We start from the raw sequence: 27,988 nt of genomic DNA, 5'->3' as shown, positions 1-27,988 counted from the left end.
CCCCGTGCCTCTAAACCAAGTTTTGAAACACCTGTTTGGATATTGGTTTTGTACAGCAAATATATACAAAGAAAAAGAACACAGAGCCCACTGATTTCCCCGTGAATTTGGCACTTTCCATGGAACCTGGACTGGAAGCTCCACAGCAGGAGCAGACAGGGCCAGCTCTCCCCACTGCCCACCCACCCTCGATGGATTCTGTGTTAGCTCTGGAAGAACGAGATAATAATTCCTCAGCTGCTGTTTTCTAAGAGGAAAAGGCATCCTGGGCTTTCCCAGCAGAGCTCAGAGGGGACATCTCCTCCTCTTCCCCGCGTGTAGGTGATGTGGTACCAACCTTCCTTCCTCCTGGCTTAGAGGGAACACTGCTTTTAGAAACCCTGGGACAGGAAAGACAAGAACCAATACCACTGTACAGAATTCACTGCACAACGAGCTAATAAAGGGACCCGGCACTGACTCGCCACGGCAAGGAAATGGGAACTGGGATACATTTGGGACCGGGCAGGGGTGGCACCTCCCCGGCCCCTCAGTACGCTGGCACTTGGTAACCTTTGGGGTTGGGCTCTAAGGTCTCGGTGAACGGGGGGCTCTGGTAGGTCTCCGTGCTCTCCACGCCGCTGCCGCCGGGGTAGCCGGGGTACGGAGCGCTGGGGTCGGTGCCGAACTGCTCGGTGGCGAACAGGGACATGTCCGTGCCCAGGCGGTACCGCTGCAGCGCCCGCAGCGCCAGCACCACCTGCGGGCAGCGAGGGACGGCGTCACACGGGGCAGGGGGGACACCCCAGCGCGCCCCGTGTCCCTCGGGGGACACCCAGAACCCCCACGGCACTCCCCAGTCACCCCAGGAACCCGTGCTCCCCCGAGACGTTGTGTCTCACCAGCATCACACTGTCTCCCCAGGATCCCCCAAACCCCCAGGATCCCCCAAATCCCCAGGACCTCACATTCCCCCAGGACCCCCCAAATCCCCAGAACCTCACATTCCCCCAGGACCCCATGTCCCCCCAGGGCCCTACACTCCTCCAGACCCCACACCCCCCCAGACCCCACATCCCCCATCCCTCTGCAAAGCACCGAGCCCATCGCAGCCCCCCAGCAAACTGCCACCCCCCCACCTCTGTTCCCCAGAGCTAACCCAGCCCCAAAGCCCACCCCAACACCCCAGAAATCATTTCTGTGGGGCAGGGTGACCCCCAGAGCTCTGCCTGGCGCGGGGGGCCCTGGCTGTGCAGCTCTGGCACTGCTGGCCCAAATAAACGCAGCTGCTGTGGGGAGGGAAAGCCGCCCGAGTGCCAGCCCAGGAAAATAGGTCAGTTCTGCCGAGACTCCTTCACCCTTTTCCAGGTTGCTGGAATTGAGGTTGCAAACGGTGGGAAATGTGGGCGGCAAAGCCGGGAGGGCCCCTCGCTCGTTCTCATAACAGGAGGTTTCATTAACAATTCAATTAGTTTGTAAATGACGCGCTGAGGAGGCGAAAAAAATGCCCGTAGAAGCCAGGAACGGCTTCCCAAGCATCCCGGCCATCCTTCGGGATGTGACAGGGAACTGGTGTCCCCGCAGCCCTCCCGGGGTGGCAGCAGATGCTGATGGGATGGGGAATCCCACCCGCTGCCCTTCCCTGTGGCAGGCGACGATGGGGAAGAGCTGGGATTAGAAGAGATTTATTGGGATAATCATAAAGCAGGGAGCAGTTAAACTGGGGGAGAACTGGAGCGAGGCTTGCTGCTGGAAAGCTTCAAACTGGCTTTTGCCCCAGTTCTTTTAAGGCAATATGGAATTAGGGCACATCCCGGGGCTCTGTGCCCAGGCAAAGCTGGAGGAGGGACGGAGGTAACACGGAGCCATCCCTGCATCTCCACACCCAGCCTCTGGAGCAGGAGCCCCCCCAGCTCATGTGGGCTCCAGGTGGGCTTCACACAGCCCTGGCTGAAGTCCTTCTGACCAGGTGGAGCAAAAAATGGGAGCCAAGGGGGTTCCTACAAGCCCCTTCTCCAGGTGGACAGCAAAAGGGCCAGTCTGGTTTGTCCCAGGAGGGAGCTGATGAGCCTGAGAGCTCCCAAAATCCCCCAGCCCTGCCATGAACCCGCTCACCGCAGAGATCTGCTCCTGGGGACTCTGCCTCACACGAGCCGCCCTGGGGCTCCAGGGAGGAGCTGAAATCAGGGCAGCCCATGGCTGGTGACACGTTTTCAACGGGAACAAAACTTCCCAGCCTCGGGAGAAAGGGAAGCCTGGAATTCCCCAGCGAGAGGAGACTGAGCCGAAGCTGCTCTGGTAAAGAAACCACCAGCTCCACGTGTGGAGAGCCCGCAGGTTCCCTCACTGCCCGCCAGGATTCACTTCTCCAAACCCCAGAGTCCCCCTCCAGCTCAGCCCTGACCCCGGGCAGGTTTCATTTCTGCTCTGGCCTCTCAGCCCCGGGGCTGCCCTCACCCAGATGATGATGGAGAAGAAGGAGAAGGTGATGGCCGCCCGCGCCGCGTCCGCGCCCTGCGAGAAGCCCCTGGTCAGCGTCGTCCTCTGCCACTGGTTTGCCAGGAAACAGAAAGCTACAAACCACAGGAAGGCCAGGAAACCTGCAGGGGAAAAGAGCTGGTCAGTGCTGCCCCTGCCTCTAAGGGTTTTATCTTCTTCTCTTGGTGTCAGAGCCGGGTTTCAGACACGGGAGCCGCAGTTTTTGTGTTTATTAATTCTTATCTACAGCACAGTCTCACGAGTTGTGAGCTCTACCAAGACAGAAAATGGAGGTGTCTCTCACTCCTTCCAAGGTTATTGAAACATAAACTATCCAATAATGAGATGACACCTGTATTATTTATACTTTTGACCCAATAATTGATCACCCAAGGTCTGCAATGGGGGCCCTTTTCACCCAAAAAGAAAAAAGCCATCCGAAACCAAGAAGGAGAAGAAGGAATCAGACAACACCCTAAATCCTCCATATTGCCCCATATATATTACTATACACTAAACCCCCAAATTCTAGGTTTTCCTCCAAGGTTTCCAACAGGAACAGGAATTTCGGGAGCCGCGGTCCAAAAGGAGCTTTTTAAAAACAAAAACAGAGATGGGAGGAAACTTGTGGGGTCATCTCAGTGTGTTTGTTGCCTGCCTCAAGTTCAGATCAGCTACACCTCAACCTGATCTCAATGACCCCCAGGGACAGCACATCCTCCCTGGACATGTTGGAGAGGGACTTTTCACAAGGGCATTGAATAACAGGACAAGGGGAAATGGCCTTAAGCTGAAAGAGGGTGGATTTACATTGGAAATTGAGAAGAAATTCTTCCCTGTGAGTGTAGGGAAGGCTCAAAGAAGCTGTGGCTGCCCCTGAATTGTCCCAGACCAGGCTGGACAGGGCTTAGAGCAGCTTGGGACAGTGGGAGATGTCCCTGCCCATGGCAGGGGGTGAAATGAGATGGATTTTAATGCCCCTTCCAACCCAAACCATTCTGTAATTCTGTGCCTCCATGACACGTGAGAGCTCTGCTCATCCCTGCACAATCCCCCTGGGCCTGTGGAACTGAGCAGAAACACTCTGGTGATTATTTGATTTTTCCTGCCTGGAAGCAAAGCTGGCTGAGCAAGATACGGCTGCAGCTGCCCTAATTCCATCCCCAGCCACCAGCACTGCCCAGTGCCAAGGAGCTCAGGGAACAGCTCAGGGAACAGCTCAAGGAAAAGCCAGGAGCACACAGGGCCAGCAGCAGGAGTGTTTTCCAGCACTGGGAAGAGGAGCTGCACTATCTGGACCCTCCCACGGGGCTGTTTTCAGGGTCTCCATCATTCCTGATGTCTCAGATTCTGGGTGTCAGTGCACATGTGGATGTTGGGAATGCTGAGCTTCCAAGGATCATCAGCACACAAGGATGAGCAGCCAGGCTGCCAGTCTCTGTCTGACTGCAGGGAGAGAAGAGCCTTCCTTTATTCCCATTTATTCCCATTTATTCCCATTTATCTTGCCAGTTATCCCTAAATACGATATAAAATCCCTGGGAGCATCCACACTGACTGCAGGAGGCAGAGGGCTCAAGGCCTTTAATTCAGAATTTGCTCCTAATTTGCAGTTTAAGACACATTCCTTGTCTCCTCCAGCACAGCTGGACCTGGGAGTTTCCAACCATCAGGCCTGGCCATGAGCTGCCTTCCCAGGAAGGCTCAGGCAGGTTTCCTGTTCCAAATTACAGACACTTCACCAAATACAGCCAATCCTGACACCAAACCCACCCAGATCTCTGCATAAGCATTTTCACTTCCCTTTAGCACACTGACTTGTTGCCAGCATTAAAGGAGACCTCTGGGCTTTACTCCTTAAAGGTCACCCTTTATTCAGGGATATTTTCTGTTCCCCTGCTGTGACAAGGGGACTTCACCAGCAGCTGTTCCCTGGCAGGGGAAGCAGCTCCAGCCCCTGCATTGGCACCTCAGCCACTGCTCAGAATCACTCTGGGGGGAGCTGGGAAGTTAAAAAAGCCCAGAGGTGAAACAAGAGCAGCTCCCAAAGGCTCATTCACACTGTGGGAGCTGCAGGATGGCTCAGGGACAAGGTTGGGGACACAGGGATGGCACAAGGGACATGGGACAAGCCTGGGGACACAGGGCTGGCACAAGGGACATGGACAAGCTCTGGGACACAGGGTTGGCACTGGTTTGCAGAGGGGGAAGTTGTTCCTATGTGTGACACTGCACCCAGAGCAGCTCGTCCTCCCTGGCAGGACACTGTCACTGATCCCCCGCTGCCACTGTGTCCCCAGAGCCACCCCAGGCCTGGTGGCACCCCCGGGATGTCAGGAGTTAAAATGACATCATGCACATCCCAGGCCCAGCACGGCTGCGCTGGGTACTGCAGCTGCCAAATCCCTCTGCAGCACCGAGCTCTGCGAGGCACTGACCTTCCTCATCCTCAGCCCATCCAGCCAGGAACGGCTGGGACGGCTTCTGCTGCCGCCCGTGTGCACTCCCAGCAGGTTTTGTGGTGCAGAGAGAAGCTTTTCCCCTCCAGACCAGCTCCGGGCAGCAGGAGGATTCCCCCGGTGCCACGGGCAAGGCAGGTGCCACTGCCGGTGGAGGAGATGGGGTCAGGCAGCACCTCCAGCAGCACAAACCAGGTGTGGTTGGATGTTTGGAGCACTGACAGGAATTCTAAAAGCCCTGGCAGTGATGGGGTGAGGCTGTGCCAGCCCCAGCTCCTGCTGGATCAGCCAGGGCTCCAGCTCCACTGCCCCCAGCACTCCGGGGAGAAGGAGAGCTCCGGGAAGAGCCGGCAGATAATGATCATTACAGGAGCTGCAGACCTCAGGGAAGATGTGTTACCACCCCAATCACAGCCGGGTCTCCAGCAAACGCCTGGCTGTGGGAACAGCTGGAAGAGCAGCTGGAAGAGAAGGTTGTAAGTGCTGCTTTCAGTGTGGTGGCCCAGCCTGAACCCCCACCTGTGCCCCAGAGTCACCACCCAGTCACTTCCCAGATGCATTTTTGGAAGTTCTTCCCTGGGAGGGTGGAACAGGCACAGGGTGCTCAGAGAAGCTGTGGCTGCCCCTGGATCCCTGGAAGAGTTTAACTGGGTCTGGAGCACCCTGGTCTAGTGGAAGCTGGAACTGAGTGGGCTTTGATGTCCCCTCCAGCCAAACCATTCCAGGACCCGATGATTTTCTCATTTCTCCCCTCAGTGGACCCAACACAGGGAGCAAGGAGAAGGGAGGCAGAGTTTGAGAGCAGTGCCAGCTCCCCCGTGCCTGTCAGGATGTGAGGCAGGATCCCAGCCTGGCTCTGTGACACGCAGCAGCCACAAGCTGGATGGGATGTCCCCCTCCCGCTTCAATCCGAGGATTTCAGGCACTGAGCCCCACGGAAGGCGCTGTAAATTCTCTCTAACAAGGGCTGGATGCTCCAGCACCATGGGAATGAGCTTTGCAGCGAGGAGAGAACAGCCTGAACAACAGTCAGGGCAGGGAGGTGAGGATGGATGTCTTCATTTGGGACAGAGAGCCATCAGACATGCTTGGGCTGGATAAATCACCTCAGACTTTGCTAACAGAGCCTGGGAATGCAGAGCAACAGCTGCAAACGGAGCCAGGCAGCTCCCAGAGCAGAGCAGGGGATGTTCGCTCCCAGCCTGGAGCATCCTGCCTGCTCCTGTCTGCAGGGATGAGCCCCAGCTCGAGGGCTCAGCAGGGCACAGCAGACCCCAGGGCAGCCCCAGCTGCACAGAAGCTGCTCCTGCTCTGCTCCAAACTCTGTGCACAAAGTGAAACCAGCCCCGAGGCAGCTGCTGAAACCACCTTTGCTTTTTGTGAGCCAGAGCAGATGTGGGTGGGTAAAAGCCCCGGTGTGGGCTCTGAGATGTGACCACCAAGCCTCACCAAAGCCAGCTCAGAGAACATCTCCAGCGGCAGGGTGAGGACACATCACTGTCCCCAGACACCACATGTGGCTTCCTCAGTGCTCACTGAGCCCACTGAGGCTGGGTGGGACAACTCCCCTGCCACCCGTGCTGTCCCCAGCCAAGGCACACGAGTTGTGTCACGTGGGAAATGGATTTGGAGGGAATTCCCAAAGCCTGACAGAAGCCTCACACAGTCTTGAGGATCTGTGTGCAAACTCTGAGATAAGAAATGCTGACTTAGAAATGCCATGGGACAGCACAGACATTGCTGAGAGAGAGAAATGGAACTGGAAACGAGTTTTAAATAATGGCCTTGCAAACAGACCAGATACTTTAGAGAAATAGAACTATGAAAGGTGAATGTATGGAACACATAAATATGAAAATAGAACCATGAAAGGTGCATTGTAGCAGGACCCACAAGGGGTGATTTTAGATGATTTGCTTTAAGGCATTAACAGCATTGTGTGGCAAAAGCTGATAGGCCAAAAAACGCTTACAATGGATTGTAATTAAGAAATAGCTTGGCTTCTGATTGTGATGGCGTGGATTACAACACTTGTACTGTCTCACCCTTTACACGAGACTGAAAATGGAATAAATGGAGACTAAAAATGGAATCAAAGTCTTTAAAACACCTCTCAGTTGCCCCATCTCTGGGTCAGAAAAAGGAATAATCCAGCAGTGTCAGGCCACGGGAGGAGCGGGGAAGACTCGAGAGTGCAGGGGCAGGGCACAGCAGTGACCCCATGGAGCCAGACCCACACAGGGCAGGGCAGAGACAGACCCACACAGAGCAAAGCAGGGGAGGGCAGAGCAGAGCAGAGGTACCTGAGAAGCCCAGGTCCAGCAGCACGGCCCGTTTGCGGTCCTTGACGCTGCTGATCTGCTGGAAGTACAGGTCCACCACGAAGAAGAAGATGCAGCCGAAGAAGGCGATGACGCCCACGGCGATGCCGTAGCTGCAGGCACTCTCATTCTCGTTGAAGATGCACAGCAGCTCGGGGTGCTGGCTGTCCTTGTTCACGTAGCACTCGTTGACGATGGAGCCGAACACCACGATGGAGAAGATCTGCAGGGGGAAGGGGAGAGAGCACGACTCGCTGCTGCCTGCGTGGAACTCCGTTTTCCAACGGCAGCAGCGTCACTGGATCCCATCCCCGGCCCCGACTCCATGGCAACGTGGCTTTGGTGAGGCACATCCCGGCTCTGCTCTGGTTGGTGGCTCCAAGCAACACCTGGGTGTTCCTCCTCCAGGAGGTGGAACCTCCTCCTGCCTTTCCAGTGCCTTGCTGGGCAGGGTGGTTTAAGGATCTTCTTCTCCAGACAAGCTGGGGAGGGAAAAGATGACCAGATGGGGCAGAGTCTTTGTGCTGGTGCTGCTCTCTGCTGCCAGGCTGTGCCCCACAAAGCCCCTGGTGTCCCTGTGGGGCAGGGAGGGAGGAAGGGACACGGGACATCTGAGCAGCTGAGCCAGGGAAGGGCTGCACTGCTGGTGGAGGGGACAGGGGACACGTGTGGGGAGGTGGCACAGGGAGCAACAGGGCGATTTTTCAGCTGGCTCAGCAGAGGCTGAAAGATGCAGCTCCTGAATCCATCACCCAGTGAGCTGGCTTGGGCCCCAGAGAGACAGAAGGGCAGCGGCTGCTGGCGCTGCCCAGGAGCCCGTGCTGCCACCAGAGATGTCACATTCCTGCAGGTGGCCTCAGGGAACACCATCCCCCTGCTGCCCCGGTCATTCCCTAATCTCCTGGCACCAAAGGCAGGAGGGGAAGCTGCAGGACCAGCACAACCCACTCTGGATCCCGCTCTGGCAGAGCAGGGAGGGCAGCAGGGGGTGCAGGCACATCTCCCTCACACTGGGAACCTCTGATTTCAGCCCTGCCAGCACCAGCAGCCCTGCAGGCATCCCTGCTGGCTCCCGGGACACAGCTGGAGCCAGACATGCAGCAGCAGAGATAAGAGGCTCCTCCAGCTCTCCCGGGAGCAGCTGGGGACAGGAACAGGGCATGACTGGCTCCTGCTGCACATGCAGGAACAGCAAGGCAGGCATGAGACAGGGACAGGTGACACGGAGGTAGCAGCCCTGGAGCCACAGGATGAAGCCCAGCTGGTGGTGCTCAGTCACCTGTGTCACCTCCTGCAGCTCCCAGGGAAGCCGTGTCACAGAGCAGGGGAAATGGAGCAGAACCCATGGTGGGCAAACCAGCCCCAAGGTCATAACACGGATGGACCTTCTCCTCTTCCTCCTCTGGGATTTCACCAGGCCTGGGGTACTGTCCCACCCCCATCCCTGCCTCAGGTCAGCCCTGAGCACCAGCCACGAGCTCTGGGGCCACCCAAGTCACCCTGTGGCACCTGCACCCTGTTCCTCACTGTGCTGAGCTTGGGGAGCACTGGGGACAGCACAGCATCATCACCATCATCATCATCATCATCATCATCCCATCACCACCATCATCATCACCATCATCATCACCATCACCATCATCACCATCACACTCACAACAGGAGGGGCTGCATGTAAGAAGAAACAACAACAAACAGCACTAAGAAGCTTTCCCAGAGCTTTGGCAGCAGCTGTAACACCAGCAGTTGTAAAAATCTGCTCATAAATAATGCAACATTGTTATTTACCATCAGAAATAGCAGCGGCATTTATAAAAACAGGCCCTGGGAAGAAGAAATGTGATTCTGGGAAAACATGAATAATTGAGGAGCTCGGATTCCGCGCGATTACTGCTCTGGCAGGCCAGGCAACTCGTACTCAGCTCCTCCGAGAAGTTCCACTCCGTTCTCCCAGGATTAACAACCTCCTCCAAGCTTTTGGGAGCCTGCTGGCAGCCCAGAGCTCTGGTGGTGAAGGGAGAGCTCCTGTAAACAAAATTAAGGATGTCACAGCACAGGTGTGAGGTGTCTGCACCAGCTTTGCACACCTGGGGCTGTCAATGTTTGTTTTTGTTTTTTTTTTTTTAAGAATGTTTTATCACTTAACTTCCACCTCCAAAGTATTTTGGAAAGCAGAGCATCCTTCCTGCTGCCAGACAACCCAAGTGGCTCAAACCATGAGACCCCCACAACCACATTTCAACGCACAAAACACAGGACACGCAGCTTTTCTTTGGCAGGTCAAAGCAGCAACAAATTCCAAGTGCACATCTTTGATACATGAGCTCAAAACATCAGCACTGCCTGGAAAATTCCTGTCCAAACGTGCCTTTCCATGGGTTTTCTCTCCCTCACCGCCCAGGATTGTAATGTTATGGTTTTTTCTTTAAAAAACCCACTGGTGCTGGTGAAACATTTTAATGAGAACAAATTTGGTGTTGCCTTTCTAAGTATAGACGAAAAAGTGCTTTTATTTTAGGAAAACGTGGGTAGATGAAATAAATGTGGGCAGGGAAACAAACCCCCTGTGTTTTCTGGAGTTCACACAGAACACGTGCATTTCCCCAATCACCTTCACAAACCACGGCGTCAGAGACTTGAAAGAGAAAACACAAGGTCAGATTTTCCACTGGCAGCGAGGTTTTGTGGGCCTGAGCAGTTCCTCAGAGGATTTGCAAAAGAGCCTTCACAGGACACTCCATTTTCCAGCTGAACAGCCCCAACGCCACCAGCAACAAATTCTGGATGAACCCGTGCAAGTCACAGTAAGAAAACTGAATTTCCCCCCGGCCACCCTGGTGGGAAATTGCATCTTCCATCCTTGAATCCTGTCAAAGCTGCCACGGGGATGTGCTGGCAGCTCACAGGGGCTGCTGGTGTGGGGGTTCCTGAGCTCTGGAGCCCCCAACAGCAGCAGCTCCACCACGGACTGTGTGGCTGCCCTGCCTGTGGCTGCAGGGGGAATGAGAAGGAGGAAAGCTCTCCTCTCCCATCCTTTCCATTCAGAGCTGCCCTTCACCACACAAAGGAGCCTCAGTGGAGGGAGCCAGGAGCCCCCAGGCCCATGGGGACATGGATGGGCTGCTCGTGTGCAAAGGGACCTGGGGTTCCACCACACCAGGGAGAAACTGGGAGCTCTCTTGTTGATGGAAGCCTGCAGTCCAGTTCCTCCAGTTTAAAGCAAGAAGAGACACCTCTCCAGGCCAGGCAGCATTTCTGTGACACAGGACAATGGCACAGGACAGTGGGACAGATCTTCTCTGCTCAGAGGGTGGGCAGGCCCTCACAGGGTGCCCAGAGAAGCTGTGGCTGCTCCATCCCTGGCAGTGTCCAAGGCCAGGCTGGATGGGGCTTGGTGCAACATGGGATGGTGGAAGGTCTCCCTGCCCAGGGCAGGGGGTGGAACTAGATGAATTTTAAGGCTCTTTCCAACTCAAACCATTCCAGGATTCCGTAATTCTGCTGGACCCATCAGGCCCTCGCCGGGACCCTAATGTGCCCAGGGTGGAGACACCTGTCAGGGGTGGATAAAGCTGGAGCTGTGTCTGCCCCCTCTCACCACGTTTTTTGCCATCTGGAGGATGCTGGCTGGCCAGGCTGCCTGCCTTTCTTCTGGAATTCTGCTCTGCAGATCCCGGTTCCCTCCTGAAGCTCCAGCAGGCTGCACCCCAGCACACACACGTACGCGTTTTCCTTCCCGTTGCTTTCACCTTTCTGCAGCCCATCCCCTAAAATGTGCTTCAGGAGGCCTCACAGCCTGAGCAGAGGCAGGCAAGGAAAACAAAAAGCAACTAACACAGGAGAGCAGGAGCTGAGAGCTTCGGTGTGAGCTGTCAGCCATTTTAAGGTGAGATGTTCCCACTGCTGAGGCACTGCGCTTGCATTTGGGACCTCTAAAAAAACCATCAGCAGAAGGTGTGGGGTTGTGGGAGACTGCAGAACCCGGCTTTGATTACACACGCAGGCAACCATTAATGTCAGCATGGAGGAGATGGAATGCATGAGGGAAAAATAAAATAACCCAGAGCTCGTTTCCTCTGCCGTGGCTCCCGACCAGCAGCGCTGGGCACAACCCAGCTCTGGGTGATCCCTCGCTCCAAACCCCTCCTGCTCAGCTCCCTGCCCTCCTGGAGCCCAGAGAGGCAAGGATGGACCACCAAAGGAGAAGGGAAAACAATTCAGGTCAAACCAGCACAGGGCAAATCCTGCTTAGCACCGAGTGTTTCCCTAAGCCCCACTAAGCCCCTGTGCTGTGCACGGGCCTGGCACAGATCCCCCCGGGCTCAGGGATGAGTGGCACCCTTGGCACACAGGGGAATCAGGCCCTGGGTTCCTCTCCAGTTTATCTTTACACTTGTCAGTCTCAGGGAAGTTTCCAGCACTGATCTGCATCGTTTATTGGAGGCTGTGAAGACCAAAGCTCTGCCAAACCTCCCAGGGGACTACGGAGATGAGCACGAAGGGAAGGCCTGGCGTGGTTTCTGGCACTGCAAGAGGGGGTCTGGTGCTGGCTGTCAGAGGTTTAGAGCCACATCCACCAGGCTAATCAGTTTGGGAGGATGTCTACTGATGACCACATGACTGATTTTTCCTGAATTATGTTTTCTGATGTGGTGAGAGATGCTGGCTGAGACACAGCGTCCATTCAAGGCTCCTAATCTCGTCCTGCAATCTGAGCACATGGCACACACAGCAGTGCTTGAAACCAGAGATGACAGGAGCATGACAATTCAGAACCATTTTAAGCTCAGATGCAGCAAAGCTTCCCTATAATTCCATTACCAAAACGTTAAGTTTAAGTCCTGCCTTTAATCCACAGCCTGCAGAAAGAGAAAATTAAGGCAGAAATCTGATGACCCTTCTGCAAAGTGGTCAGGACCGAAGCCTGGAGCAGCTCAGATCATGCTAATGACTCTGAGCATTGCTGGGGGCTCCTGGAGTGCCAGAGCAGCCTTGGAGCTCTTCCCTAAGAGCCCTGAGTGCTCGGGAGTCAGTGAAACCCCTGACGAGCCATCCAGAGCTTATTCCCTGCATTTCTCCTGCTGAGCTCCAGGGAGGCAGAGAGGGGGTGGGGTGGGATGGGATGGGATGGGATGGGATGGGATGGGATGGGATGGGATGGGATGGGATGGGATGGGAGAGTCAGGAGGGATGAAGGTGCACTGACAGGACCTGTCACTGTGCTTCTGCTGCTGCTCTGTACGAAACCACAGGAACTGCTGAAAAAGTTTACCAGAATATTTGCCAAAATTGCTTTTAAAAGCCAGACCCAAGGCTGTGCTAAATGAACAATTGCCCTGCGAAGCTGAGTGGCCACTTGAAAGTCTGGCTGGCACGGGCAGTCACAGAGAAAGGAACTCATGATTCTGCAGGCACCCGTCATGAATATCGACTCTGTTTGGCCCTGCAAAAAAATGTCTCAAAGGAAACCACAAGAGCGATCACATCTTCATCTGACAAACTGCATCAGACAGAGAGGGAAGAGATGAATGAGGAACTGTTAAATGGTTCTTTCCAGCTTTTGATTTTACAGCTCAAGCCAGGAGCAGGTTTTTTTTCCCCCTCAGATACTCAGAATTAGTCTCTCAGGGGGAGGCAGAACCAGGAATCACCTCTGGCCACCACTGACATTTGGGGATTTCTGTGTTTCACCTGCCAGTCCCTCACATGTCTGCCAGCACAAGGTCCCCCAGGCAGCCAGAAAAGGAGTCACAAAAGGGAACTGGACCTTCCCTTGGTGGTGGGAAGCCCCAGCAGTGGCCAGATTAACACGAGCCACTCACCTCAGGCACCTGGGGCTGGCCCCAAATCCCTGTGGGATTTCTCCTCCACCCAAACCAGCCCATTCCAGGCAGCTCCCTCCTTTTCCCAAGAGAAGCTGACATCGCACAGGGAGCAAGGGTCCCGTCTCTGGTGTGGGACCAGCTGCTCAGGCCACCAGCAAGGATGTCACTACGTGCCACAGCACTGCCACACTCACCCAGGAGAGCAGCAAGGGAGGCAGCAGAGACCTCAACAAAGCTTCCCCCATCCAGTGTCTCCATCCTGACATGGGTTTATGTGGGATCCAGGCACAAGGCACAGCAGCAGGAAGGGAATCCCCTGACACCTCTCACTGGCTGCAGTCCCAGCTCACACTGAAGGGAGCCATGAATGCTGAACTGGTTTAAGACACAGGGAACTGGACTGACACAACCAAGGTGGGGCCCTGAATCCCCAGGCTGGAGCTGTGATGAATCCTGACAGATCTACCAGCAAAAAGGGCTCCAAAGGGAGCTCAACCCCCAGACCACTGAAAAGAGCAAAAGACTCTCTTTTGCTCAGGGGGCTCTGGAGCCAACTCTAAATGTGGCAAACATTATGGGATAGCACCAGGCTCATCCCACATTTGTCCACACTGGTGGCCCCTGCACTTGTTCGGAGTTCAGCTGATGCATTTCTGGAGTTGTAAGCACTTGTTTGTCACTGATTCCCTGTGAACACAGAGCCATGAAAGGAGGGACTTCACCACTGAATAAACCAGTGAATATATCCAGGAATATTTTCTGAACTTGGATTTTTATTTTGTACCTATATTCCATACTCTGGTCCTGCCTCCCAGCAGTGTCCAATCCCCTCCATCCAACAAGGATGGGGAGAGGGGCTGAACTCACCAACAGTGGGTCAGATTTATTTAACTGTACCCAAACCCTACACCACTGCCAGCAGTTTGCCATTGCAAACTCAAGGAAAATCCAGGAGGCTCCAGACCAAGTTTTCTTCTAGGAAATAACTGCTGCACCTCAACCCTGCCCAAAATGCCCCATTCACACCCAGCTGGATGCCCCGGATCCACCCCTGGCCCTCGTTTTTCCCCAGCAATGGAGCCCTGGGCCTCCTCCAGGCCCTGGGAAGGACACCAGCTCCCATCCAGCCACACACTGCAGCATGTGGTTTAACTCTGAGCATGTGATTGCAGCTGGAATTGCTCATGTGCTGCACGTTGTGCTGCTCGGGGCCTCGGCCGGGGCATTCCCAGCCTGGAGAGCCCCACGGACACAGCGGCTGTGCCTGCTGCAAGGAGGGCAGCTGGGGGGCTGCCCCACCTCAGCACAGCTTTCCTCTGCTCACTGAGAGCTGCCAAAGGTGACACAGAGCCAGCACAGGGGTGACATGGGCGAGGACAAGCCCCAGGCTCAGCCACAGCCTCCAGCCAGGCACCAGAGCCAGGTGAGAGCCGGGCAGACCCTTCCCACTGGGGGGTTTTGGGAAGGACCCGGCACTCCTGACCTCCCAAGGTGCTGCACAGCTGCAGATCTCAGCGAAAAGCCAGGCTGGGGGACGTAATTTAGGGGCTGCCCTTAGCCCTGGGCATCGGGGCACCACGGCTCCCCTGGCACAGCTCCCTGGGCACGGACCACCAAAGCCTTCCCTGAGAGGCTGCACAGCCCATTCCACCTCCTGTTCCCTGCTCCACGGTGGGAATACACCGATGGGAAACGTCCAACAAACAAACATGACATCCTCTCAGCAGCACGGGGGAGCTGGGCAGGGCTGGCTCCCGGATTTCTGTCACACACACGCATGCACGGAGCGCGGAAGGCAGGAAAATGTCCTCTGCCTCCTGCTCCGAACCCCATCCTCACAGGAGAGGGGCAGCGGCGCATCCCGCCGCCGCTCCCGGCCACATTCCCGAGGAAACTCACTTCCAGCTCCACCGGGAGCCGGCACTGCCCGCGGGGCTGGGCAGCACCCGCCGCACCGGCACCGGCACGGGTACCGCACCAACACCGGCACGGGTACCGCACCAACACCGGCACCGGTACCGCACCAACACCGGCACCGCACCGGCACCGGCGCGGGTACCGCACCAACAGCGGCACCAACAGCGGCGCCGCACCGGCACCGCACCGAGCGCTGGGAATGATGCACCGGCTGCGGGCACGATGCACCTGAGCTGTCCGTCGGTCCGGCACTGCCCATCGCCCGGGCACTGCCCATCGCCCGGGCACTCTCCATCGCCCGGGCACTGCCCGCCTCGCCGGGCGCTGTCCCCGCACCGCCGCCGCCCAGCCCCGCGCCCGCCGCGGCCGTTCCGCCTTACCCAGGTGGTGATCCGGAGCAGGGTCTGCGGCTGTTTGAGGAAATCCACGGGGTCGATGGCCCCCCCCGCCCGGCCCGCTCCGAAGGACGCTCCTTCCATCTTCCCCCCACGCCCGCTCCGCGCCCAGCCGAGCCCAGCCGCGCGCGCCCCGCGCCGGCCGCGCGCCCGCCCGCCCCCCCCCCCCCCCCGCGCCCCCCCCCGCGCCCCTCCCTCGTGGGCTCGTCCGCAGCGCCGCGTGCGGGCGGCGGGAGGAACCAACGGCCCGTGGGGGGGGGGAGGGGGGAGGTGGGCACGGGCAGGTGCGCGAAGCCCGCGCGGGGCGCGCTCCCCCCTCAGCGAGCCCGAGCTGAGCCCGGACACCGGGATGGGGCTCCGGGCACTGTGACAGCGTGACAGCCGCTGTCACCGGGATGTGGGCACCGGTACTGTCACGGCCACTGTCACTGAGCTGTGGGCATGGGCACCGTGACAGTGGAACAGCCACTGCTACAGAGCTGTGGGCACTGGCACTGTGTCACTGTCACAGCCACTGTCACCAAGCTGTGGGCATGGGCACTGTGGCTCTGTCATAGCCACTGTCACCAAGATGCAGGCACGGGCACTGTGACAGTGGGACAGCTGCTGCCACCGAGCTGTGGGCACAGGCAATGTGACACTGTGACATCCACGGTCACTGAGCCGTAGGTATGGCCACCACAGCAGAGCTGTGGGCACTGTGGATAGCCAGTGCCACTGTGCTGTGGTCGTGGTCACTGTGCCATGGCTGGGGACACCACAGAAGAGCCAGGATACCTGCCATTGCCAGGGTCACTGTGCTGTTCCAAGAATTACTGTTCTATGGTCACTGGAGATAGCGTGCCACGGGCAGGGCTTGGGTGTCCTTGCAAGGGTCACCACCCCATGCCAGTGTCACCGGCATGACACCCAGTGTGAGCAGCTGGGCTGTTGGCAGGAGAGCAATGCCATGGCCTGGAGCACAGGGACTCACCACACTGCTCAGCTCACCTCTGCTGTGGACACTGACCCTAAAATAAACACCCCTTCTGTGCCCAGACCCCCAGAAAGAGTGACTGTCACCCTTTGGGGACCCTCAGAGGCCTCAGGAGGCATCTCAGACCTGGCACGAATCAGGGCTCTGCTGGCCACTCACCGGGACCAGTGGCCAAGAGCAGAGGGCAAGGTGTGGCAGCTGCTCTTTGCTGTTGCGCATTCATAGCTGGTGCAAGAAAAGGGAAGTGAAAACGGATGGGGCTGACCTCTCGCTTTCCTCACGCACGGAAGGAGGCACCCAGAGCTGCCATGGGACGGGGGGAGGCTAAGCCCCATCACTGCTCCCTCCCCATGGGCAGCAGGAAGGAGGAAAAAGAAGAACCTTAGAGGGAAACCCTCGATTACTTCGCAGGGAGTTCCCCCCGCGGCTCCAGGACCATGTCCTGAGTTGGTTTTTCACAGCACCGCGATGCTGATCCCGGTTCCATAGATACCGATGCCATGACAACCCTGACATCATCCCTGCTCCGGACGGGAGCTGCCGGGAAAGGCGCAGGGAGGAGGAGCCCGCCCGCCCTGCGGCCGTGGGGCTGTGGGGCTGGGGGCTTCTCCCGGCCCCGGCACAGCTCTCCTGCCCCACTGCAGCCCCGCTCCCCTTGCAGGGACCCTGTCACTGCCACAGCACGCGGGGTACCTGCGGGGCACCTGCGGGGCACCTGCGGGGCAGGTGTGTTCCACCCCTCACACACACGATGCAGTCACAGAGCAAAGCATTCCCGTGTGCTGGATGCTGTTTCCAGCTCCTTTGGGCCTTTTGCAGCTTTGTCAGTCTGTTCTTTCTGGCAGCTTTGGGATCAGGATTTAACTGTTGAGGCTCATAATGATGCCACGCAGTTTTTCTCAATTACAGGTGAGTCATCATCTTTCCAGGTCTATTTCTGACTCCCAGCAGGAAAAGTAGAATTCAGCCCTTCATTCCTCAATGTCACCAGCTCATAACCAGCACATTTTTCTAAGCAAAACTGTAAAGGCCACAAAGAGAACGGCAGGTTGGTCCCTCCTGCTTTCTGCTGGCAGGATGGCTCACGGAGCTGGCCAGGGATGGTACCCCAGTGCCAAGAGCATCATTGCCAGCTCATGCCTGAATTGCAGGTCAGGAACAAAGACCAAATTAACTTGAAGGGATTACCCGAGGTGGGATTTTCAATCAGCTTCAGTGGTTTAGAAGCAGCTGTTTCAGCATCCTCAAAAATCAGTTTCATGCTTTGGGAACTGACCATCCCAAACCCATCAGAGTTCCATGTGATGGCAAGGGCTGCCCTGCTCCTCGAGGGTGGCCAGTGCCAGGGAGGCAGCATGTTCCAGGGATACTGCACAGGGAATCAACTGGACCTCTGGGCTCTGCTCCTGCTTTTCCAATGATGTTGGGAAAGCCACTTCTTTCTCCCTCTTTCTAACGTGTCTTGCCCAGCTCATCTGTCCCAGCTGGAGCAGGCATATTTTGGACAAAGCAAAGCACAAGAGAGCAGGACGCTGCCTGAATCTTTGAGGTGTTACCCTAGAACAAATCATGAGCATTTCCAGACAGGTATGTAGTTTGTACCCTTCAAGGCATTTATACCTTGCTGCCTCAGGCAAATCCCTGTTCCTAAACTTCTCCTTTCTTTGGGGTTCATCCCCCCAACTTCTTCTGTCTGCAGTGAGTGTTTATACAAACATTGCCCACATCACGGGGTGCCAGTTTTCTTCCCCTGCTCCAGCTCAGATAAAGCACAGGAGGTATCTCCAGCCCACATACAAACTGTCTTTCTGTCTCGCTTCCTATTGCTGCAGATCAACAGATATGGAGAGCCAGCCAATAATGGGGAAGGATATTGCACCTTCCACATTTTCCCCATCAAATGGAGAACAGCAGCATTTGGAAATGGCACTTCCCAGAACATTTGTTCAGTTTGACCAAGTTTTGTCTGTATTTACCATTCCCCCTGGATTTCAGGGACAGGGAACAAACAGAGCAGCACGCAGACTACCGCCCAAGAGCTGCCCGTGTTTTTATTTGACACGAGTTTAATTAAAGGTAGTGGAAAACCTGCACTTACTTTTTGCTTCTTCTGGTCATCCCTATTTATCTTTGTCTCTATCACAAAAAAAACCCCATCAGGTTTTCTCAGGGCTAAGTATGTGGACATGACAACATGGAGGGGAGAAGATGTGGGGATTTCTCCTTCTTCAAAACCTGTTCCAGACAGCCAAGGGCTGGGATCAGGACCCTTTAGATACTGGAAGGGGCTCCAAGGTCTCCTTGGAGCCTTCTCTTCTCCACGTTTGACATCCCCAGCTCTCCCAGCCTGACTCCAGAGCAGAGGGGCTCCAGCCCTGCGACCAGTGACCTCAACAGATCCACATCTTCCTTGTCTGTGGGGCCCCAGAGCTGGACAGAATGCTCCAGATGGGAAAAGCAATGTGAAACCATCTTGTTCTGGGAGCAGCTGCACGAATGTGTGTTTGGCATGAAGCAATCCCAGCATGCAGGACACAGCCTGGCTGCAGTGCCTGGCCCAAGGGAGCTGGACAGGCTCTGGACACGAATTCCAGCCACTGACTTCAGCAGCTCCCCGTGGCCTGAGCCTGCCCTGGCATGGGCGTGGGTGGGAAAACAGCTTGTGCTTCACATTCCCTGGGCAGCAGGCTTGAAGCAGCACTTTGAGAGATGCTCGTTTAGCTGTTGCTCTGAAATGCTTTGCTTGCCCTTCATTGGAGCTTGGCTGCTGCTGCTTTCAGCCATCAGCCATCAAAAACGAGAGTTGATGGGAATATTGAGAAGAGCTTAGAAGTCCGTAGGGGCCGGCGGCAGAGAGAATGGACTTCCTGATGAGCAATACCTTAGCCCACTATCACTAGAAAGCTCTTGTCTTCGTGCTTTCCACCCTAAGAGATCCAAAAATATCTGGAAGATCACTTATTAGCTGGTTACTCATCTGCTTGTGAAACGTTTCTCAGGTGGGATTCAGCACTGTATGTGGATAAGCCCAGGATAAATGTGCCAGAAAACACTGTGGAAAACTTTGCTGACTGAAATCACCGAGGGAAGATTGGGATGACAGAACTCAGTGAGCTGAGGTAGCTTTGGTGTTGAACAGGGGAGTTGGTATCTCAGTGCTTGCATAAAACCCAAACTGAACCAAACCCCAGAGGGTTTCAAAATGCCCCTCAGTGGTGCAGCCACAGCCTCAACGGCTCAGGAGGGAACTCGGCATCTGCTCCCCCAAATATTTCACAGCACGAAAAGTTTGGGGGTTTTGGCAAACCAGAATCTAATCTGATTCAGCCACTGCTCCTCACCTTGGGAGGAGCTTGAAAAATGGGAACAAGGTCTCTTGCTGTTCCCCAAACTGGCCTCCTTAGGAACACACTGGTAAGTCCCAGCATGCTGGGGACGTGCCAGCCAAGAGCTGATGTTTCTGCTTGTCACCTGTGTGAGCAGGTACAGGGACATGGGGCAGCTCAAGCCATACTGGACATGAAGAGCTCCTCATTTGAGCTACAGGAAGTTTTGCTGCCAAAATACACTGAAAATGAGAAAAGCTTTGTTTCTTCACTGAACACAACCCTCACAGGTCCTCAGATTCATGAGCAGGATGCAACCTGATGGAAAAGAGATTAGTGGGATGGATGGATGGATGGATGGATGGATGGATGGATGGATGGATGGATGGATGGATGGAGATGAGGGATTTTATAACTATGAACACTCTCAGGCCCAGGCTTGTGCAGCACAAGCACATTAAAGCAGCCTCCCTGAAAGACATTTTTACCTAAACAGGAAATACAGGCGAAAGCTGCCCTAACAGCTATTTTTAGCCCCCTTAAGCAGAAGTGGAAGTGTGGCTGCAGAAGATGAAGTGACTTACCTGGTATCTAGCAAGAAGCTTATGACTAAAAAAGAACTGAATTTTGATTTATAGAGCCTCCAGCCACATGCTCTGGCCATGAGGGCATTGTCCTTTATACCTTGTGTATCTTTTACCCCACCTAAGCAGAAGAACATGAGGCACAGTCACAGAATCCACTTTTTTTTTAATGCACACCCAGATGGAAAAAGCAGGGAAAGCCCAGCTTTGCCTGACCATACTCAGAATTCATAGGGCAAGTCTCCACCCAGCACTGGGACTTAAGCTTAAAACTAAAGCTTGGTGTTCTGGGAAAGAGGGAAGATTTTAGGGGCTGCATAGAATGCCTGGTGGGACAGACATTAAATTAACTCAGCTGTTTCCTTTCTCACAGATCTGCTAAGCCAAAGCAAAACTCCCATGAAAATCTGTGGGATTTTTTCCTCTGCAGAGCAGAGCAGGTGACAACAATGCCAAGGAAGTTGGATCCCTTCTCTGGCTGGTCCATGACTGCTGTGTGTTGTTCCCTGTACCCATCTCTGGTCTGTGCAGGAGCCCTGTCACTGTTACAAAATTATCCGGTGAATTTATGCTTTCTAATCTATTAATGACCAAAAAAGCCAGAACATCTCCATATATCACCAGCTGAATATCAGGTAGGAGATGCTGAAAATGGTTTTATTCTGCTTCCAAGTGCAGATTTCAGCCCCAGGCAGAGGAATAACATGTCCCTCGTTTAGGTAATTATACAAGAGGCTTGCACACTAGTTTGAAAAGTAACTGAAGGCACCAAAATCTTTTCCCAAAGTCACAGGAAAGGGACAAGGATGAGGTAAAACATTTAGTATCTGGAGCAGTCTTGTTCCAGGGATGGGTAAGAGGTGGAGAAGTCAAGGAAATACATGGAAATACATCCTCTGATGCCCTCTGCTGTTGGCTCGGTCAGATGTGAAGGGAATTTCCCCGGTAGCTCCCCGTGTGAAGCACACTGCAGCCACGAACAGAAGCCACGGAGAATCAAGGGATGTGCTGGATGGGAGGGAAAACAGGGACCAGGAGGGGGCCTCTGGAATTGGAGTGCTCGGGAGGAAAAGCATCAGCCTGCACTAGCACAGCACGTGGAAGCGGAGGGCACCTTTCCGTAGGAAGCAAAGGCAGACCCGGGCAGGTCCCAGTGCCAGGGACACCGTTGGGGACCAGCCCATGCCAGGTGCTGAGCCAAGAGAAATGCCAGCAGAATTTCCAGGCTGGATCATCCACCACCCCTCACCAGGACGGTCACAGGCCAAGGGGAACACGGAGGTTTCAAAGCTTGGCAAATGCTGCTGTGGCTTGTCAGGCTCAGGAGCTGGATGATCCCTGTGGGTCCCTTCTGTCTGGGGATATTCTGTGATTCTACTCGTGGAAATCTTAAGAACAATTACAAATATTCGGGAATGACAGAAAAATCAGATCCATTTGGGTTGGGGTTTTTTTAACATATATCAGCACAGAGAAGGGCACCAAACCCCATTTATCCTCAGCAAACCACCTTTGTTCACAGCTTTGCAGAAGATGCCAACTACCATCATCCCTCAGCTCCCTGGACCGAGGGTTGGCCAGCCAGGAATCAGGATTTGGTGTTCACCAACACTTCCCTGTGGTCCCAAGGCTGACCCTCATCCCCTTGGATTACACTTTAACTGATCTGTCTCTGTGCCATTACCTGTGGTTTACTTTCCATGTTTTATTACTTTTACTATTACCCTATAAAATTAAGGGTTGACTTCACATCACCTTGTTGGTTGTGCTTAATCCTGACTTCCAAACAGTACTGGACAGCTCCTCTCCATCCTTCAGACAAAAACCCTGAGCAGCCATTCCAGGAATGGAATAAAACCCCAACAAAATCAGTGCTTACAGAGGGGGGAAAGAAAAACCCTAAAAAATCCAAACTCTTCCCTCTCCAAGCCTGTAAAACTCCCAACAGGAAGAATCTCCCACACTGCCTGGAACCAACTGAAGCAAAAGACACGAGAAAACAAAGCAACTCTTGGGAATCCTACTGTAAACAGGAGCCTGCGTACACCCAACGCACTGCGAAGGAACAGCTAATCCTTGGAAAAATGTCAAAGCCATAGTGCTGCTGCTGCCAGCATCTGCAAGTCTGCCTGCCATCCATGGAACAGACAATTCCCCCAGGGCTCCCTGCTCTTTGCTTTTGGGTAGGGAATGAAAAAAAAATAAAAAGGAAAAAAAGTGAAGTACAGTTTGAATGCGAACAGTCCGTGAAAACAGGGAGGGATTTAGGAAGCTGCAAGGTTGGTCAGGTGCCTGTCACACAGCAGCAGCTCTTGAGCAAGGACCCACCAGCTCCTCGGGCAGCAGCTGCTCCTGACTCTGCTCTTCCTCACAAGTGCTCCTCATATGGAGAGGAAGCAGCTTCCCCATTCCAGGAACTGGGATTGCAAACCCTGCCCTTCAGTGATGCCACCCCGCTCCAAACCAGCGAGAACTGAGCTGCTCCCAACTCTAATGCTGCCCCTCACGCTGTCAGCAAGTCAAAAAATCACTGGGATCCCACAAAAATTCCCACTGTTCCCCATTTAAAAGCAAACTCTGACGTGACAGGGCCTGCTGTACAAACTCCTGCATTTTTGTAGGGCCAACAGAGAACTGCATCAATTCAACACCACAAGAGGAAAGGACCAGGAGCAGCCCCACCTTGTCTGATCAATCCACACAGAATGACACATTTTACCAAAATATAATATATACACATATAACTATATATATATATTGTTTTATATATAACAGTTGTATCTTGGCATGCAGAGGTTAGACCCAGCAGCACAGCATGATCCCTTTCCCTAAGATCCCATGCAGTAGGAGTAAACCAGGAGTGAACTCAGTTGCTTTATTATTTTTACATCAACAGGAAATATAATTTGAATACAGAGATTTTTAAAACTAGATTGAATCAAATGCAGTTAGCAGAGAATTCACAATTTTCTGGACACGAGTATGAGGACCTCCAACGGAAATTCCTTACCCAAGACTAAAACTTGTGGTACAAACGAGCAGCAGAACAAATCCCCCCACTCCTCATAGGGCCAAGTCCACAGAGGTGAGGGTATGCCTGAGAAAAAACTGTCAGAGCTCTTCTGTCTTGTAAAAAAATATGAGAGAACAGAGTGCAAACACAGATTTTATCAAATGGCCACTTGGCAAAGATAGAAGCTGTCCTAAAAGCATCCTGGCCACAGCTGGTGGCCTCATTTTTACGCAGGATTTGCTAAAGACACAGACTCAGCTTGAAGGCTCTTCCCAACCTCTGCCAGGACGGGACAGGCTTTTCCTCCTGCACTCCACCACCACCTCCCTGAGGCACACAAAGTGACCAGAATGTGTTGGGTATCCCCTCACTTCCCTGTCCGCACTCAGGGAGTGGTGGGAGGTTCCTGTGTCCCTGCTGGTCCTGGGACTGGCACAGGGCAGTGCAACTCCCCAGCCTGGTCCCCTGGTAGATGAAGGTGACAAAGGATGGGACAGATGCTTCACCAACCTGCTCATTTTACACCAAAACAAACGAGGGAGAAATCTCATCATCTGCCTCGTGGGTGAGAAAATTGACACAGAGAACAGTGGAGGGCAGATTGGAATGGAAGAACACAAAATTCCTGCTTTAGCACAACCAAACCCAGAGAGGGAAACGCCTGCCCACGCCCTCCAGCTGCTAAAAGTGTCCTGACAGAACTGAGTCAGTTGGGTCCTACTTGCAAAAAGGGAGGGCTGCAACCCTTTTGTTGGTCCTCTCCCCTCTAATGGATCCCAACGGGCTTTGCTTTGGGGTGGGAAAACCCCCTACTGTGACAGGGAAATTTTCTGAGCACTTTTAATAGCCTCAGTGACACCTTCAATCACACTCTTCATGCAGTACCTCATTGTCAGTTCGTTTGGGTTTGTGTTTAGAAATGTTATGACATAAAAAGTTCAGAAATCATTAACCCATGGAAGTCTCATATTCATTTAACAGCCCCGACTTGAAAGGATTTGACTGTGCCATAAAATATTGAAATGTGTTTCCAAAGGTGTCACTGGTTCTCTAATCAAGGAGCCCCACACTGTGGTGTGAGGACTAAGGTCTCAGATAAGCAGTGCCACTGCTCTGATTACAGCAGCACCATTAACATTTCCAGTCAAAACTTGCAAAAAAACCACCCCCCAATGAAAAATTCACGGGTGTTGTGGGGCACGACATAAGGAAGCTCAATAAAACATGCAAGGAAACCTCAGCAGGAAGCAGGGAAGGGAAAAAAAAAAACCCCTGCTGTTGTCAGGGTTTGTGCAAACTTCTCCAGGAGTGCAGGAAGGGATGAGATCACAACCTACGTGAAGAACTTGAAATGATTTTGACTCTGTTTTGTCCTCTGACATGATAAGTTGAAACACAAAACCAAACTGAGAAATCTGGGCTCCATGATTTTAGTGTTTAAATTAAATGTACCCGCCCTCAGGACTTTTATCAAAGGAACTGGATGCAAGAGTAACAACAAATGTTGGAGATCCTGGGGAGAGAAATCCAGGGGTACAGACTTGGCAAAAAACCCAGCATGAGTTTTCTCTATCAGAACAACAGAAATGAAAGTGACAATTAATCAGATGCATTTTCTAAAACATCAGGCAATGCCTGCAGAGAACATCCCTGTGTTCAGGGAAAATGAATTCTAGCCACAAAAACAAGAAAATGCCCCCCAAATCAGGAAATGTCATAATGAAATGAGCCTGTCAGTGACCCAGTCTCAGAGGTTTCTGGCAGCCTCAACCCCTCAGGTACCATTACTTTTCAAAATATCATTGGGATAGGATTTTCAATTCTCTTTTTGGCATTGGATCAGCTCTGAAATCAGTCCCACATGAACAGAGTTATTGACTCCCACTGTCCCTGCAGCGAGCCTACACGGACTGAACTGCTCTGCTGGACTCCCAGAGCAATCCCTGGGGGTTAATCACAGCTGCCATCCTTCCAGCCATCCCTCCAGCGCTCATCCACACGGGAGCAGTCGAATTCTGCCTTCCCCAGCTTCCTGTTCACTTCGTTGTGCAGGAGACACAGCCACTGGGAGAAGTTACCCCTGGTGCTCGTGTCGGGTTGGTTTGTCCGTAGTCTGCAAACAGGGAAGGGGAAACAGATTATCTGAAACTTCTGAGGAAGAAGATGAGAGCAGCAGAGAACTTTAGCACAGAATCCCAGAATGGTTTGGGTTGGAATGGACTTTAACGATCATCTCACCCCAGGCCTCTGTCATGGGCAGGGACACCTTCTACCAAATCAAACAGCCCATTTCAGTCTTTGCCTTCACTATGAGATTGCCAATACATGGCATTTCAGAGGGGAGAAGAATACTTGTCTCCTGAAAACCAAATTATTCCAAGTCCCAGTCTAATTCCACAACTGTTCACAAGCCCGTTTTGAACCAGAAAACTCCAAAATCCCCTCAGGGAAGCCTTGGAGGCAGCACAGAACTCAACAGCGTGAGGACAAGTGTTTGTTTTTTGAGTAAGTGCATCTATGATTGATGCAATAATGGAAGAAACCAGTTCAGGTAGCTACAAACCCCACGTGCAGGAAGAGCTGCTGATATGCAAAGTAGCTGCTGCAGCCCAGCACTTCTGGCAAGCCTGTCCAGATAAAAACCTGCTGAGGACACTCACCTTTCCCTCAGATCTACAAAAATCCCACTGAGGAAACTCACCTTTCCCCAGATCCTCAAAAAACCTGCTGAGGCCACTCACCTCTCCCTCAGGTCCTCTGCGCAGTGCTCACAGGGGTAGAACTTGGAGAAGAGGTTGATGAAATCCCTCATCTCCCTCTGCTGTGCCCCGGAGGGCCGCTCGGGGTAGTAGGCGGCCATGGTGTGCAGGAAGGCCCAGGTGCTGCGGCCCAGCTGCTCGCTGTCCAGGGGACAGTCCGGAGGGGGCTCCTTGTCCTCCGCGACTGCCACGTCCTGCAGAGGGACAGAGGAGTGTGAGGGGACACCGGGGTTGGTGGGGAAACAGCCCTTTTGCGCTGGGTGGGAGGGTGAGATGGAGGGAGCACGTCCTTTACATCCTTTCTGAGGACATGGCAGAGCCCCCCTCACGCCTTCTGAGGGGACACTGCAGAGCCCCCTCACACCTTCAACGGGAACATGGCAGAGCCCCCCTCACACCCTCTGTGGGGACACTGCAGAGCCCCCTCACATCTTCAATGGGAACATGGCAGAGCCCCCCTCACACCCTCTGTGGGGACACTGCAGAGCCCCCTCACATCTTCAATGGGAACATGGCAGAGCCCCCCTCACACCCTCTGTGGGGACACTGCAGAGCCCCCTCACATCTTCAACGGGAACATGGCAGAGCCCCCCTCACACCCTCTGTGGGGACACTGCAGAGCCCCCTCACACCTTCAACGGGAACATGGCAGAGCCCCCCTCACACCCTCTGTGGGGACACTGCAGAGCCCACTCACATCTTCAACGGGAACATGGCAGAGCCCCCCTCACACCCTCTGTGGGGACACTGCAGAGCCCCCTCACATCTTCAATGGGAACATGGCAGAGCCCCCCTCACACCCTCTGTGGGAACACTGCAGAGCCCCCTCACATCTTCAATGGGAACATGGCAGAGCCCCCCTCACACCCTCTGTGGGAACACTGCAGAGCCCCCTCACATCTTCAATGGGAACATGGCAGAGCCCCCCTCACACCCTCTGTGGGGACACTGCAGAGCCCCCTCACACCTTCAACGGGAACACGGCAAAGCCCCCCTCACACCCTCAGCGGGGGCAATGGCAGAGGCCTCTCACCCCCAGGGAGGAGATGGGCACCCCCTTCCCATTCCCACTGACGGGAACCCTGTCCCCGGCTCCTTCACACGCTGAAGGGAACACGCAGCCTCATCCCACTTGAAGGAAGCAGGATGGAGGACTGACGGATCTCTGCAGGGACTGGGGATCGCCAGCATTTCCAGGGGGAGGCTCCCGCCGCGCCTCACCGCGCTGCCCGGGGCCGCCTGCTTCCTCTGCTCGCGGAGCCAACTCTTGAAATCCGTGCAAGCTCGGCATGGCTTCTTGGGCGGCTCCCCCGCCGTGCCGTGCGGGACGGCGAAGGGGAAGGGGAAGGAGCCGTTGTCGGTGCCCGGGAAGGGCGCAGATGCCCGGCCCGCACGGCCCTCGCTGGGCGCCGCCATTTCGGCGCCGCGGTGCAGGACGGGCCGGGGCGGCGCCATTCCCGCCCGGGCGCCGTGAGGGGGCCGGCACCCGGCACACGCCCATGTGCCGTTTCTGGAGTATTTTAACCAAAAAAACCGCAGCAAACTCTTGTGTTTAAATATCGTGTGTGAAGAGAACACGATGCTCTTGCCTGTGCTTCCTCGATTTTCACTTCACATCGCCCCTGGGGTGTGGGCGCACAGGTCCCGTCAGCGGGAGGCTGAAGGGGGTCTCCCTCTGTTTCCCCTCCGTGTGAGGGCGATCTGCCATGTCCCCTCAGTGGGTGCCAAAGAGCAGTTCCCCTCATATGGGGAGCAGTTCCCCTCACAAATGAGCACAAAAATACGTATAAATATATATTCATATGGCGTCTGGAGCATCTCTGTAATGAGGAGAGACTGGGACCTGAGCCTGGTCAGCCTGGAGAAGGGAAGGCTGAGAGGGGATCCCATCAATCCACACAAATCCCTCCCAGCGGTGTCACAGGATGGAGCCAGACTCTGTTCAGTGACAGGACG

General features: G+C 54.5%; 2 protein-coding genes across 2 annotated transcripts; both read right to left on the bottom strand.

The window, feature by feature from the left end:
- Window positions 1-3: 3 nt before the first annotated feature.
- Window positions 4-15,458, bottom strand: SYNGR3 (synaptogyrin 3). Its single transcript, XM_066197864.1, has 4 exons — window positions 15,360-15,458; window positions 7,220-7,460; window positions 2,437-2,579; window positions 4-739 (listed from the first exon to the last, which is right to left on the bottom strand). Exons 1-4 carry the CDS (start codon window positions 15,456-15,458, stop codon window positions 530-532), a joined length of 693 nt encoding a protein of 230 aa, XP_066053961.1. The 3' UTR covers window positions 4-529.
- Window positions 15,459-23,121: 7,663 nt separating this feature from the next.
- Window positions 23,122-27,487, bottom strand: GFER (growth factor, augmenter of liver regeneration). Its single transcript, XM_066197866.1, has 3 exons — window positions 27,254-27,487; window positions 26,015-26,226; window positions 23,122-25,386 (listed from the first exon to the last, which is right to left on the bottom strand). The coding sequence occupies exons 1-3, from the start codon at window positions 27,485-27,487 to the stop codon at window positions 25,224-25,226; spliced, it is 609 nt and encodes a 202-aa protein (XP_066053963.1). The 3' UTR covers window positions 23,122-25,223.
- Between the last annotated feature and the right edge of the window lie 501 nt (window positions 27,488-27,988).

Source organism: Chamaea fasciata, unplaced genomic scaffold, assembly GCF_029207755.1.
Source record: "Chamaea fasciata isolate MVZ Bird 193981 ecotype frontalis unplaced genomic scaffold, bChaFas1.0.hap1 SCAF_16, whole genome shotgun sequence".
NCBI classification, from domain to species: domain Eukaryota; kingdom Metazoa; phylum Chordata; class Aves; order Passeriformes; family Sylviidae; genus Chamaea; species Chamaea fasciata.
This window is presented reverse-complemented; position numbering and strand designations above follow the sequence as displayed.

What these genes read in the sequence shown, in the direction of transcription:
- SYNGR3 (XM_066197864.1), bottom strand. Translation starts at nt 15,458, where the DNA reads ATGGAAGGAGCGTCCTTCGGAGCGGGCCGGGCGGGGGGGGCCATCGAC. An exon ending in GCTGGACCTGGGCTTCTCAG is followed by an intron (nt 2,580 to 7,219) that starts GTACCTCTGCTC and finishes TTTCCCCTGCAG; the next exon opens with GTTTCCTGGCCTTCCTGTGG. An exon ending in TCTTCTCCATCATCATCTGG is followed by an intron (nt 740 to 2,436) that starts GTGAGGGCAGCC and finishes CGCTGCCCGCAG; the next exon opens with GTGGTGCTGGCGCTGCGGGC.
- GFER (XM_066197866.1), bottom strand. Translation starts at nt 27,487, where the DNA reads ATGGCGCCGCCCCGGCCCGTCCTGCACCGCGGCGCCGAAATGGCGGCG. An exon ending in AGGCGGCCCCGGGCAGCGCG is followed by an intron (nt 26,227 to 27,253) that starts GTGAGGCGCGGC and finishes GTCCCTCTGCAG; the next exon opens with GACGTGGCAGTCGCGGAGGA. An exon ending in GCAGAGGACCTGAGGGAGAG is followed by an intron (nt 25,387 to 26,014) that starts GTGAGTGGCCTC and finishes CCCTGTTTGCAG; the next exon opens with ACTACGGACAAACCAACCCG.